General features: G+C 33.4%; 1 protein-coding gene across 1 annotated transcript in view; it reads left to right on the forward strand.

The window, feature by feature from the left end:
- GRIK2 (glutamate ionotropic receptor kainate type subunit 2) overlaps positions 1-14,706 on the forward strand; it is a 249,350-nt gene that overhangs the window by 114,192 nt on the left and 120,452 nt on the right. Inside the window, exon 10 of the mRNA XM_063389712.1 lies at positions 695-918. Within this exon, the coding sequence (XP_063245782.1) occupies positions 695-918 (224 nt within the window). The remainder of the gene's footprint in view (positions 1-694; positions 919-14,706) is intronic.

Consider the following 14,706-nt stretch of genomic DNA (forward strand, 5'->3'; position numbering starts at 1 on the left):
AATGGCATAGGCCATTTACTAATCGCCTATGAATTATTCCTACAATAAATAAAACTAAATGTTAATTGACAAAATGCATTCAATTGATGATTTCATTTTAAATATCCCAATTGATTAATAACTATCTGTTAGTTTTGTAGTGATTCCCACAAATGAGTAAGGACAGTTGTACTTTGTTAAAACATCCTCAGCAAGCTTGCAGGTGTAGCACTTTCAATTTAAAACTGGTCTTAATTTTGTACCATTTTAATCCTAAAATATCGAGAATTGCCTCCTGGCCCCTTCCTTGCACTTGTAGTAGCATATTCATATCTGCTTCCCAAATATATTTGCTTCTAAAGAGCACAGTGAAGGAGTGACAAAGAGAAGACATATGTTGAAATGCACAATTAATAAAGTTTTAAAGAATGTGATAATGGATGTTCATGTTTTCTGCAAGATACAAAATTTTTTTTCACTGTATCCCTGTAGTAGTGCTTTTAATTTTTTCTAAATGCTATGTCAGTTTACCAAAGAGGAAGTAGAATAAAAATGTTATCTTACTTATAGGGAGAATAGTTTTAAATTTCAGGCAACCTAGTACAAGAACAAACATCCTCCATACAAAGTTTGTGTTTTGCATAATCTGATTATCTGCTTCAGCCTGTTTCTTCTGACTTATGGCCTGTTTCTCTTCTTGTATTTCTGTTAACAGAAAGCTGACCTTGCAGTTGCACCATTGGCAATTACCTATGTTCGTGAGAAGGTCATCGACTTTTCCAAGCCCTTTATGACTCTTGGAATAAGTATTTTGTACCGCAAGCCCAATGGTACAAACCCGGGCGTCTTCTCCTTCCTGAATCCTCTCTCCCCTGATATCTGGATGTATATTCTGCTGGCTTACTTGGGTGTCAGTTGTGTGCTCTTTGTCATAGCCAGGTAACATGTCAACTTTTGTGATTTTTTTGGCAATTGTTACCATTTTATTCTTACTAATAATTGTCAAAAGTCACAAAAATTTTCTTACTTTCATACTCTTATATTTAAACTTCATGATTTACAGAAGAATAATGATGAGGGTTCTCACTATTAAGATTCTCCACTGCCATACTAAGTCTCCAGTGTGTTACCGGACCTTTTCCCTAAGTCTTGAGTATACTAGTCAGATTTCTTTTGTTTTCAAGTATACAGAAAGTTTTCAAAATATCTTTTCCCAGTGAGTCTGCCTTTAGAAATCCAGGGTTTACATGTTTCATTTTGTTACCCTGTCTGGTTTTTATGCTGTGGTGGTCAATCTCAATTTGAGTACTTAGCTGCCCGTGCTAATTCTAGATGTCAAAACTGGGCCTCCAGCAGTTGCAAAACAGTTTGTGTAGATTAGTAGCTTTGAAGTAGAGTGACAATATTTATTTTAAAATTTTGTGCTAGGTGAAATTCCTGAGACACTTCACAGAATTTAAAGTCTCTGAGTGGAATGTTTTTGGAAGCTTAACTGAGCTTTTGGAATTAAGGAATTTAATTCTTATAGGGACTTATAGTGCTTAAATTATAAATTGATTTAGTGTACAGGGCTCACCATTTTATCTGTTTTTTTTCAACCAGAAGGAGCAGAAAAACATCTTTTGTCAAAAAATCCCAATATGTGTACCTTTTCCTTCTTAATTCATTAGGGCTGAGTTCAGATGCTCACATAAATACACACTTACATGCAACTTTGGCTTTTGTCATGACAACAATAGAAAAAATCAGAACATAGTAATATCTTTTCCCCCTGTAGTAATTTTCCATTTTTTTAATCAAATATATATTAACTATATTGGCTTTTATCTCTTTAATAAGATGGAGACTTTTTGTTTGAGTTGATAATGAAATCTCACTTCAGCCCTGAGATTTCTGTGATTTCATTCTGTGGTTCACAGAAGAGTCCTCATATATTTCTTTTTCTATTGTGCTTTTCTATCAGGATTCTCCATCTGTCTTTGATACTCTCATTTTGGAGAAGTTGTATCATTCTTATATTAGGGATAAGCAATATATTTAGGAACCAGTTTGAAAGTAATTTAGCACCTGTAGATGAAGTACACGTGTATTGAAATAATATAGATAACACTGAAATATATTTTGTAATGAAAGACTTTACTGTGTACATTTTTGAAAAGTCTCCTTTAAAGCCAGAGTTATGTTGAAAAATTCTTGAAAGAACCCTGTATTTTAGTGGGTTATATAACCATAGAGTACGATAGTTTCTGAGGTGTTCCTGCCATACAGATACCTCTGAAAGCACAGCTTAAATCAAAACTATTATCTTGTGAAATGCCTCATGTAAAATATTTATGCATATGTCCCAAAGTTTTAACCCTACTGTTATCACTGAAGGACATATTCAGCATGATGCACAGTGCTTTAGACAGGTAGCTGCCACTAATGTTAGTAGGATTTGTATGGCTGAGTTCCTACTTATGCTTTGAAAATGTGCCTTGACATATTCTTTTGGAAAGACAGATGTTTTTGAAGAGTTTTATTTATTTAATTTTTTTAAATTAAGATATTTGGCTACTTGAGCTCACTAGCAGAACAGGAAAGAATATTTATTTTTATATAGAAACACCAGATAATAGACCAATAATGCTGACATTTTTTTTACTTGTCTGTTTTTGTGATGAGTACCATAAATCCCTTATGTAATTAGATGCATTATCTACATTTTACAGCAATACAGGATATTTTTTATAGTGAGCAGAGAAGCTTTGTTTTTGTAGAATTGAATCTTTTTTAGACATAAATTTATACCAGCCTTCATATCTAGACACTTTAAATATTTCTTGACTAGTACAATCAAATATTGATAACACATTTAGAAATAAAAGATGTAGGGTTATGTAAGACAATCTACAGATTTTATTCATAATGCAGAATGACTTAATAGTATGTGATAGCATTTTCCAACTCTATTGCTCACAAAAGGAAACAGGTCTAAATTAAAAGTTGAGTTTCCTGCTGAATACTAAGCAGAAAGAAGAACATTCAAAAGTTAAATACCTGTTTGCAAATACATTTCAAAAGTTTTATCGGTCATGTTAACAGAGATACTTTAAAGTATTATAGGGAAGTTTCTTATTAAGAAGATTTCTATTCCCTAACAATTCTTCTATAATGGATGTTAACTACCAGTGTTTCATAATAATTACTATGTGTTTCATAACAAGGTGTGCCTTTGTTTGGAGCAATACTTAGTATGTCTCTTACAATACAAAGTTCTGTAATTACAACTCATCACAGTGTTCAGTATAGAATATTTATTTTAAAATTGAAACCTCCCATTTTTGTGTCCAGTGTTTTGTGATGTTATTGTTTCACCACGTCTTCCAAAATATGTCGGCATGTAAAGGCTTGGTACACTGAAAATGGAAAGTACCATTCTGTTGTGCCATTTGGATCTCACTCATCAATTAGTGGTATGGTGGAAAGATGAAGGAATTAGTAAAAGGTTCAAGAGTCTTTAAGAATGAATTGCTAAAAATACTTCCATAGAAAGAGAAATATACCATAAATCGATGTAATTCCTTTTCTTTATTTGCAAGAGCATTGAGGAACCATATGTAAAGAGCTGTAATCCTTGCACACTCAACAAGATAATAAGCTGGGAAAGATTTATGTGTTAAATGGAAGAATTTTCTATTTTATTTTCCTCTTGTAGTTCCCCCCCAAAAGATGATTCTACTTTTGAACAGACAGATTTTGCATTGTGGGTAGGATTAACCTACATGTGTTGTACACAGTGTATTCTTTAATTGTCAGCCTTTGACTGTGATTTCTCCATAGATACAAAACCCTCTTAATCTAGTTTGTTGCTGTCGAATCTCAGTAGTTAGGGTGGTTAGTCTCTGGAAGTTCCTTGCTTTGTTATACAGACTGATGGCTGATATTTAAACCCAGTCTGCTTGACACTATTCATTTCCTGTGAACTGAAAAATTCATATAGTATTTTTTTCCTCTTGTGGCAACAGTAATAGATCTTTCCAGTGCTAGATAGCATTGTCTTTTTGTGTCTGCTAGCAGTGTATTGTGTCATCTGAAATCCTGTTGCATTCCAATACCATACCTTTATGACTCTGCCTTTACTAGTTTCTTTGATTTAGAATACCAGTTAAATTCACAGTTTGGATATGATTAGAAGGAAAACTAAGACCTCAGTAAAGCACACCAACTCTTTTTTGGACTTCTGTCAATTACAACATTTTCTGATCTGTGTAATCAAAAATTTCAATTAGTCAAATTTCTTTTTATTTCTGTCCGTTGCTGCAAACCATTGTTCCATTTCTGTGCAGCATGCTGTTTTCTTACAGTGTTGTATATCGATTCGTGGACACATATTGTCCCTTCTTTTCCATCAGTCTTTGTACAAGAAAAAGATGCTTCATGTTTTTGGCCTGCAAAATCTAATATGTTAGTAACTGGAGGATCCTTCCCTTTCTGTGTAGGCAATATGAAGAAAACCAGTTTTATGCTTTGAAAAATGCTTAATGTGTTTTATTTACATAGGTCTTCCTACAAATTACTTTCAAAATTAATATTCAGCTGGGTTTTCTTATGATTATATTGTATTTTCCATCTCTTATGCATAATTTTAAACATCCATATCTTTTATATCTTTTCTGAAAACATAGCTTGAAGACTAAATTCCTTAAATATTTTTTATTAAATAATTTTCTGCCAAATTTACTGGATATCAAGTTATTCCCTGACCACTGATGGATTTCTCTGTGTACTAAGGTCTTTTTTTTTACTGTGGACGTGTCTGTCTGTCATAAAGAAGTTTACTCTTAAGTGACCTTTCTTCAAAACTGGAAGACATGCAGCAGCCTTAGCAAGATGCTTCACTCTTACAGATCAGATGTAAAGCAGATAACCTATCCTGGATAAAATCCTGGATAAAACTGTCCACTATTGAGCTCTTATGCCTACACAGAGCTGTCTGAAGTATCAGTGCAATTATACATTAACCTGTGCTCACTGCCATGATTGCTAATTTTGAATCATACACTGTCTTATTTGCCTTTACTTATATTTTTTATGCTAGGACTTCCTGCATTATCCTCCCTTTGGAATTATGCTATTCTGTGAAAAGAAAGTAACTGTGTCAGCCTCTCGAACACTGAGTTTTTTTGTCAGGTGTACCTGCCAGATTGTGTGGCAAGAATTTTTCTCTCTCTTTGATGACTTTTTAAGCATTTTTTTTATTAATTTATACATTTGTGCAGCTGCACCAAGAAATCCTTTGTGAGAATGTTCTAGAAAGCTTACTTGCTGAACTAAATTTCTTCTCCTTTACATGGGAACTGAGAAATTTTAATTTTAGAATTCCAACATTCAAATGAAGTTTCAGTAAATGAGGTAATATAAAGAAGACACAGCAGTTATATCTTATATCTTATTTTTTGCACTTAAAAGAAAATTGTTAAGAACTTGTTTTTTACTTAGTCTATCCTGCTAAATGTTATAATGATGAAATTATACAGTCATCTTGCCTGGACAGCAGTCACTGGAAGTTCTGTGAGCAAGACTTGTCCATGTTATTTCAAATATGCTCAAATACTTCTAAGTAAGCTGTAAATTCATTAAATAGTTTACTGTGCTGTATGCCATTTATATTAGCATAAATCTGTATAATCAGTATTTGAGTAATTAAGTAATTTTCCATGACTAGCACACAGATCTGATGATCCATCTCTTTTCTATAGAAAAATTGAAAAAAAATCCTGGAATTATAATTTCTTCTCATAGTCATCATCTAGGTTGTATAATTATTTTGAGAAGTTATGATTTAGATGACAATCAGTGCTATAAAATCTAAATGTTTTAGGATATATGGCTTAAAGAAGAACATTATAGCAATGAGTTTAGCAACAATCTTTCACCTTGCATTTTGACACCTGAAGAATGTTTTGATCTCTCTGACTCCTCTAGAAGAAATTGAAGGTTATCTTACAAAATTTATAGTTTAAAAATAAGCAACTGAGTGTGGACTTCTTATCCTAACGCCTCAAGGTTTGCTTGAACCACTTCTGAATGCTTTCCATCTCCTTCAGCTGTTCAAGAAGAGACAAGACTTCCAGGGGTCTATGAAGTCTGTATACAAGCACAATATCTACATCATAATCTCTATTATAACATTGTTAGAGATCACAGTAAGAGAAAACTTCATATTTTTAAACTTCTTAACCTATATATCCTCCTTACATTTTATGGGTAAAAATCTCCTAAATCTTTACTGTATTGGTGGTAGATAATCTGAAATCCCAGATACTGCTTGCCATGCATCAAAACTATGAAGAAACTGCTACCAGCAAAACAACTGAAATGACTTTACTGAAGTTGGCTGAAAAAATCATGACCAACTGCTTTAGCAGTCCAACAGAAATATAGTGCTCCCCATTGGCTAAATCTCCATATGCATATTGAAGAAGAAAAATATATTCACTTGAAGAGAGTCAATTCTGGATTCCTATGTCAAGAAATTGATTTTTTTTTCCGCCTCTCATGATGTAGGTATTTTAGGAAAGCAGTAGGTTTGGTGACTTCTGCTTCAAGGAAAACACCTTGTAATATGCATTTTTTGTCCAGCTGCTTCACCAGTCTGTTTTATCTTAATTCTTGTTCCTTTGTAGATTATCCTAATCAGATCTTATTTTTTTGTTAACGAAGAGTATAGAAATATCTTAATAATGTTGTCTAGAATTGAAGATGCTCTAGAAACTCCATCCTTTCTATTATTTTTTTCTCATTATTCTGGAAGACATCACAAGGCTCTACAATTCATTACTAATTATCCAAGATCATAGGTATTTTTAATGGCTGCACTGAATGGTAACTCTGTTCATCCTTAAGGAGTTTTGTTTCTCTTACTACCAGCAACTCAGTCTCTTCATTCTCGCATACTTAAGTACCTATTCTTTACTTTTATGACTTCCTACATACAGGAGTTATATATTTTAAAACATGTATTTCCTGTCCATATTGATGGAACACTGCTATGCAGCCTTTCATAGAATCTTAGGATATTTATGGAAAGTTGTTTCAAAAGTCATGTTGAACTACTCTTCATTCTATGATTTCTTCTTTGTTTCAGTTACTCATTTACATATTTCACTGAGTATTTCACTGCCCAAACATGTCAGAATCCTAAATATACTTTTGAATCTTATCAGTAAGAATCTTATTATCTCAAGGATCTTCACTAAAGCTCTTGGAGAGGATTCGGTTGGATAAACCATCTTCACTAGTAAAATCTTCTAAGTTTTCATTGCTGAATAGCTGATGAAATTATAAGTATACTCAGTGGCCTTCTATTTTTATTTTTGACTGACTAGAGTTGTTTGATTCATTGTATTTCACAGAGTTCATTGCTAGACATCTGTCTGAATGCCGTTCACTTTTTATCTAAATCATTATTTCTAACTGCCTGTGACAGTTTAATAATTACATTTGCATTCCCTTCATCTTTAGAACAAGCTCAGAGATGCTGGACAATATTATATCACACTGTATTGTCACTTCTTTTCAGACATGCATAATACTGTCTTACACACTCATAATTGAGTTTACATGCCCACTTTCTTGTGACTTTATTTTTGCACACTCTATGGCCAAGTTAAAATGTTATAAAAATACATACTCTGAAAATTGTTTTTGAAAGTACCTCTGCAGTCAAAACAGTAATATTTCTCATAAAAGACTTGTGATTTCTTAGCTAATTTGGTTAAACTGAATACAAAGTAGATATCATCTACCTAATTTTGTGTTTTTAAAGGTCTCGGATAAACAATTTCCATAAGTGAGTCAATATCTGAAGACTGTTTTGTGAAGAGTTCTGTGGCATCACACAAAATAATATCTATCATCGGCAGTGATTTGTTAATTTCTTTGTACTGTATTAACATCCATAAACAAATAATGCCACAGTCCATGCTTGTAAAAAAACATCTGAGAAATAATTTTTTTTTAGTTGTGAAAGATTCTGTGCAGTGCAGGGGTTCATCCTTATTTTTAACAGCCCTTGCTAATTATTAGGATATATAGTACATGGGAAGAATATTGGATTGCTTCTATGAAGTAACTTGCTTGAAAATAAGTTGAGTCTCCAGAAAAAGTGCTGCACATTCAGTTTTTTTAAAATTGGATCATTTAATTCTGTTTTGTCAAAAGTTTCTTCCTCTATATATGGCAAGAAAAGAAAACACAAGTTTAGGCTTGGCATTTTGTATATTTATTTAGAAGATGATAACATGGAACATTAAATGTGCCTAAAGAGAAGGGTTTCTCTGTACACAAGGCTGAATGTTTTTAAAACTAAAATGATGCTTTTGAGAAAGGTCATTGCCTGTTATGTTTTTGAAGTTAGGGCACAGAAGGTTTATTTTCTTTAATTTATGTTTGGTTTATTTCACTCTGTGTTTTACTCTGTATACAGAGTATGTATTTGTGGGGAAAAGCAAACTGTGACTCTCACCATGATGCAAAGTAGAAGTTTTCTCATGAGATATGCAAACCTCATTCTCATGAGATGTGTAGTCCCCCTACCTAAAGAACAGAACACAAGGATCTACTGGAATGGAAATAGGGCCAAGAATCCAAGAAGGTACCACAGTTTTCAAAAAACTGTGTTAATAATTGGATCTTAGTGGTAGTTTGAAAATGCTCAAGTTAGCTGACTGAGTGATTCCTTTTCCAGTAGAACCAGTGTCTGAATTTACAGAGTGCCTGACATATTAGAAAATTAATTCAACCTACTGAGGGGTGATATTTTGTTTATTTGGTTGGTTTAGTTTGTTTTTTTGGTTTGTTTATTTTTTCCCCCAAAGTCAAAACAAAAAACTGATGTAGGAGATATTTTATTTATTTAAGTAATTTCATGTATGCATCCTACTTGGAACACTTGACTAACAGTGAATGGTCTCCTCATAAAAAATAGTAGAGATTATAGTAAAAGGATGGAAAATTGAATGTTATCAGTCATGGTTTCTATTTACCCTTCTCTGGTGGACCCAGGAAAATAAAATAATATTGAGTAAAAATGGCTGAAGGATTAAAAAGCACTTTTTATGCTAAATAAGCCAAACATATAAAAAAAATCATTATATTTTTGCTAAATATGTGGACCCATAAATATATTTAAATAAATTAAGAGGGACAGGTAAACGATTGGAAGAAAAGTCAAGATGATATGATGGTTATTTACACTGTAGAAAATTCTAAGAATAGATGTTCAGTGGAACGAAATAGCAATTTATGTAGGATAGCATTTCAGAGTTCTCGATTGGATTATTTGGTTTCAGGATTACTCGAATGATAGGAAAACCTGAGCAACAAAAGTATTTTATGAATTTTATTCCTTTATTCTCTAAATTAGATCATATGCTGTTACTAATGTTAAAGATGCAGATGCAATTCTCGAGTACTTTTAGATATTTGTAACAGAATAGTCATTTTCCAATTTTTGGAGTAGTGGAACTTGCCTGTTAGAATCTAAGCTGGGTTTTTTTCTCTTTTTTTTTTTTCTTTTTTTTTGATAAGCATAGGTTTCTGACTTCAGAACCAAAAGTAATTTAGTTTTTGTAAATTTAGCTAAACCCAAATTTTCTAAATCTCTTTTCCCTCAATCATCATTATCCATTATGTTCTAAGGAATAAACTGAAGTAGATTTTTAAATAGAACTAAGCTGAAAGGAAAGTAAACTGAAAAAGAAAACCCCCAAATGAAAATAAACTTAATAGAAATTTATCTCTTTGAAAGACAGAGCATTTCTCTTTTGGAGGAAAAAATTATTTGACTTAGGTCATGGCTAAACATTATACTTCAAACCAGAAACATATCTTTAACAGAAGGAAGAAAATAAAAAATGAATATGTCTTGACTTTAAGCGTTATTCACTATCTGGAGAAAAATAAGATTGTTCTGTACAAGTTCCTCTAGACAGATATTCTGATTCAGGTCTTTCCAGTTTACCTTTCTTGTGCAAGACTTCTGCCTCTAACTCATCTGGGAGTATTAGTCATTTAAACACTGACAGGCCTTGATCAGTCTGAAGAAATCAGTAACTGATAAATAATAACTGATTTTGATGCTGAAATGAAATCTCTAGTGTGTCCCTCAAGCATTTATGCTTTATGTATGGAAGTCACTCAGCGTTAACTCAAATGATGGTGAAATTTCTTTTGTGTAAATCCAGTCATGCATTTTCAGGTTTAAGAATAGTGGGTGCCTTTTTCTTGTGTTTGTTTGTTTGTTTGTTTGTTTGTTTTAAAACTATTATAGTATTATCAGAAGTTTTGTCTTAGGCAACAAAGATATCTTTCTTACAGGAAAATTATTCAACAACATTAAAATTTTGAGCACCCATATCAGCTAAGGAATATAGATTATTTTATTAGAAAATATTAAGTGTTTAAAATATCCAAAAGTTTGACATTAATAATTCTTACAGGACATCAGAGACGAGTTTAAATATGAGTAATCTGTATTAAATAGAGTTGTTTTGGCTCATCACTCTCATTATACTGTTTGTTTTGTTTTGTGTGGCCATTAGACATGTGGCACCTTCACTTGCCATTTAGGATTTTCTTAAAGACTTTGCAAGAGGTAGCCACTAGCTGTGAGAAAGAAACATGAAGACAATGTTCCTTCAGCTTGATGAGATAATTGATATAATTTCAGAAGACTAAAGATAGCAAACCACCCAGATCTACTGCCTCTTTCCATTTTGTTTTCTTCTTTCCTCAACAGTGTGGGGCAGAGATGTTGCATGGAAAAAATTTATGGGGTCAACAGTGAAGTGGTAGATAGCAAAAGAAGGTTATACAATTCCTTTCCATTCTCCCAGATATTCTTGTCCTTTCTTAGGAGAAATGTCTTTAGCTTTATACAGAACAGGATGCCTATTTGCTTATTTTGTTTGTAGAAGTAAATCTATAGTGTTCTGTACTAGAGAACCATCACCAGGGTATCAGACAGTTTTCAGCTAACAGGTAGTACAACAATTAGTTCTTGTTCTGGAGAAATTTTCTTGGTAGATATTTTGGAGGGAAAATCAAAATGCTTATAGTGTAATGAAGGTTCAGAGAAGTTCCTTCAGAAGGAATTCCACTGCTTACAAAGTTCTCTGGTTTTGTGGCTGACACAATGTAACCAATGAGCCCTGTCCAGAAGAAAAACAGCATCAGGCTGCAGAATTTTTTTGCATTGCACTGCTTTGCTGTGCTCATGGAGCGCGGCAAATTTAATGTCAGGTTGCAAAAATACCTGAAAAAGGCTTCAAATTTGTCATATTTATCCTCCACACACTTCTCTCTCTTTCTCTCTCTTGCTCTCTTACAAATGGGCAGGTTAGAGGAGAGTCAGTACTTGTCAGAATTTGGTCAGTGTGCCCTTCATTTACGGCAATGAAAGGAATTTTCACCTTGCTTCAAATGTAACTGTAATTGGATAAATTTACTAGGTAGATGCATAGCAGAGGCTCCTCATAAACTTTCTGCTCAGCTGCTGCTAGAAGCTCAGTTCTGACTTCAGCTTAAAGGTCGATGGGGATTTTTGATGTTCATAACACCTTCCTCATCATCCTGCCTTCTGTACTGTATAGTCATTTGCACCTGAACTAAAGCATATGTCAATGCCAGTAAGAATGATGGTGTTGTTCCTCTGTGCACAAATCTAAATTACTCTACAGGTGAAAGCATTGAAGGTTTCTGTGTGGTAGGGGAAGCTTGGTTGGGCTCTCCTGTAACACAGAACAGCTTTTAGGGCAGCACTGAGCTGGGTCCTGTCATGTTGTTACATACCCAACACCAAATACTTGCTTTAAACAATTCAGAGTTCCAAAAGAGTATTTAAATAATTTCAATAGTTAAATAGGAACAAAGTTTCTATGAGGCCTGACAAAAATGAAGTGAAAAATGAGTAAATTTCTTAAGTTAGGTTCAGAGGTTATTGTTCTTCAGCTGTGTAGGCAGGAGCACATTCCTGTTTGCTGTTAATATTATAAAGCAAGAGAATTTTGAGGAGGATTTTGAAAGAGAAGTGTTGTTTTTTGCCTTGAGGCTATTCTCATATGTAGTCTGGATAAGATTCAACTGGCACCTGTGGAATAACTACACAGGTTATCCTATGGAAGCGATATTAAACACACTTCCAAGTTTCTCTTTTTATTAGGGAAGAGCAGTGGATACAAGGAACAGAAAAAAAGAATATCTGAAAAGTTACATTTCAGGTTACTTTATGTGGAAAGGAATGTGTTTGAAAGTATTGAAACATGATGGAAAGATCTGCAGATATATGAGACAGTAGTCTGCATTTATTGCCTTTGCAGAAACATACAAGTTGCCTCTAGGTCCTTCATCTCTGAGACACTGGTATTACAGCAGGTGAATCTCTCCAATGTTCTTTAACTCACATATATTTATTTAGGCAGTTTGGTCAGAGAGAAGGTAATGGATTAAATTCAGGTGGGCTGTGTGATACTAAAAGCAGTATGTTTTGAGTCCAGTGACAGGGCTAAATGCAGAATTAAGTCACATGAGTGGTCCTTGATAATAAAAAAGTTGACGTAATTGACCTTCCTCAGAAAAGAAGAAATATAAAGGCCTATGCATAGTCTGTTTCTGTTGAAAAGAATGTTGCTGCATATGCCTAGGAAGAGTTTGGATCTAGTCTCTACATTGCTGAAATACTACTTCTAGAATCACAGTTTCTTGGGGAAAATCTAAAATAAATACTCTGCTCAGTCAAGACTTGAAATACTTAGTACCCTGACAGAGTTTTATTAAATTGGAGAGCTGGAGGGGTGAATTCCAGCTAACTGACAGCTCTGTGAAGGAGGCATCTTGGTGGTGGTGATGTGAGGATGTGAGTTCCTGTCTATCAGTGCTGTCAATCAAAGAAGCACTGGTATTTCATTAATATTGACATGAATATATTACAGGTAGCTCATATTCATGCCTCAGGATGTTCTTTGAAGGTGAGAGAAAGGTTTCTAGATAATGAAAAAAACCCAATCAAACAAAACAAACAGAAAAATCCAAACCCAAAACAACTTCAAGTATTTATCCACAATCAGGATATGGAGCTGCAATTCAGCAGGGCCCCTGAAGAAAACCCTTGTAGTTCAGTTGCAGTTAGTATCTAATTTAAACTGTGTCTTGTGTTTGAATTCCTTTCACCATGATCTTTCCTGAAGAAAACCTGTGTGTTCCATTAGCAGCAACTGATATATTTGTACAATTATTAGTACAATTGAGAACAGCAATGATATAATCAGAAAGGAGGACACATTTTGTGATCCACTGTCAAGAGTCCTGTCTCTTTAAACCCCTTCTAGGCATTATCTGAGTGTAGCTTAGGCCAAAACTGTGAACAAGAACGCCCTAGAAATAAGTTGTATGGAAGGTCACACATCACTGCTGAAGTCAGAGTCCTTCTATTCACTTATTGATACAGATATAACCACGGCTGTTCATTTCTCATCAAAATTAATCAATTACTTTAAATGAACAATTATTTATATATTTGTATAGTTATATTATGTACAAATATTAAACAAAATATTAAGCTCTCTTTTTTTGGAAAACCAAAGAACAATACACACAAAAAAAGCAACCAGACCGCCTAAACCAAACCATAAAATAACAAATTTCCAGGTCTTAATTTGTAATGGAAAAGCTTTTGTTATCTGAGTGACATATAAGTGCAAAAAAAGATTTACTATAAATAAATACTCCAAAATACTCCACATGACCCCAATATATCACAATTAAAGTTGTTATTTTACTGGTTTTATTTAAAGGATGTTCTATTTTGACAATTTTAAAAGCAGAAGGAAACATAATCTTAGTCTTGAAAATATTTTAATGGCTTATTCTCTATGTAAAAATCACATTCAGTGCACCTGTGTTAACAGACATCCTATTATGAAATGATTCTAGTGTAATATTTTTTTATTCATGTCATTCTGATGGGTGACATTTAATGTATGGTGAAGGGCAACAGTGAATTGTTATGCACTCTAAAAAAGATGTTTCCTTTGCTGTGATGTTAAATGTTAAACAAGAAGGTTGTTGCAAATTGAATAGAAAGGCCAGATTTGTTATGCAACCTTTGAATGACCAAACTTTTTTTAAGAAGTCCATATATTTTACATTGCAAAATATGATTTCACACTATATTATGTGCCTTTAGGGGGTCCTCTGCAGTATCTAACCCTTCCCTCCATTTTGTGACAAAGTCTTGAATAGAAGAAATCAATAGGTGCTTCACTTCTAAAAGAGGGAGTATTTGAATTTAAGTTCCTTTCTCTCATACTGTGCTTTGTTCTCTTACAGAGAAATAATTATTGATTTATTACTTCATGTTACTAGTATCGTAAAGACTATCACTGTTTTATTTTACAAATTTACAATCTTATTCATAGATACAGAATAACCATAGTACAAATTTTATTTGGACCAAGATGGCAAGAGCTTCTAATCAGTAGTGCATATGAATCCCTTATTATTGCAAACATGCCAGTCAAGAGTATGGGCAGCTTTGCAAGGCCTAGTAGAGAGTTACACACTGTTGGAGTAAATTACACCAAATTCTTGCAGACTGGGTTTCTTAATAAAACATATTTCAGGGTAAGGGCAAATATAGGATATTGTATCATGAAGTTTAAGAATTATAGGTAATCATTCAGAGGC

Source organism: Prinia subflava, chromosome 2 (genome assembly GCF_021018805.1).
Source record: "Prinia subflava isolate CZ2003 ecotype Zambia chromosome 2, Cam_Psub_1.2, whole genome shotgun sequence".
NCBI lineage: Eukaryota > Metazoa > Chordata > Aves > Passeriformes > Cisticolidae > Prinia > Prinia subflava.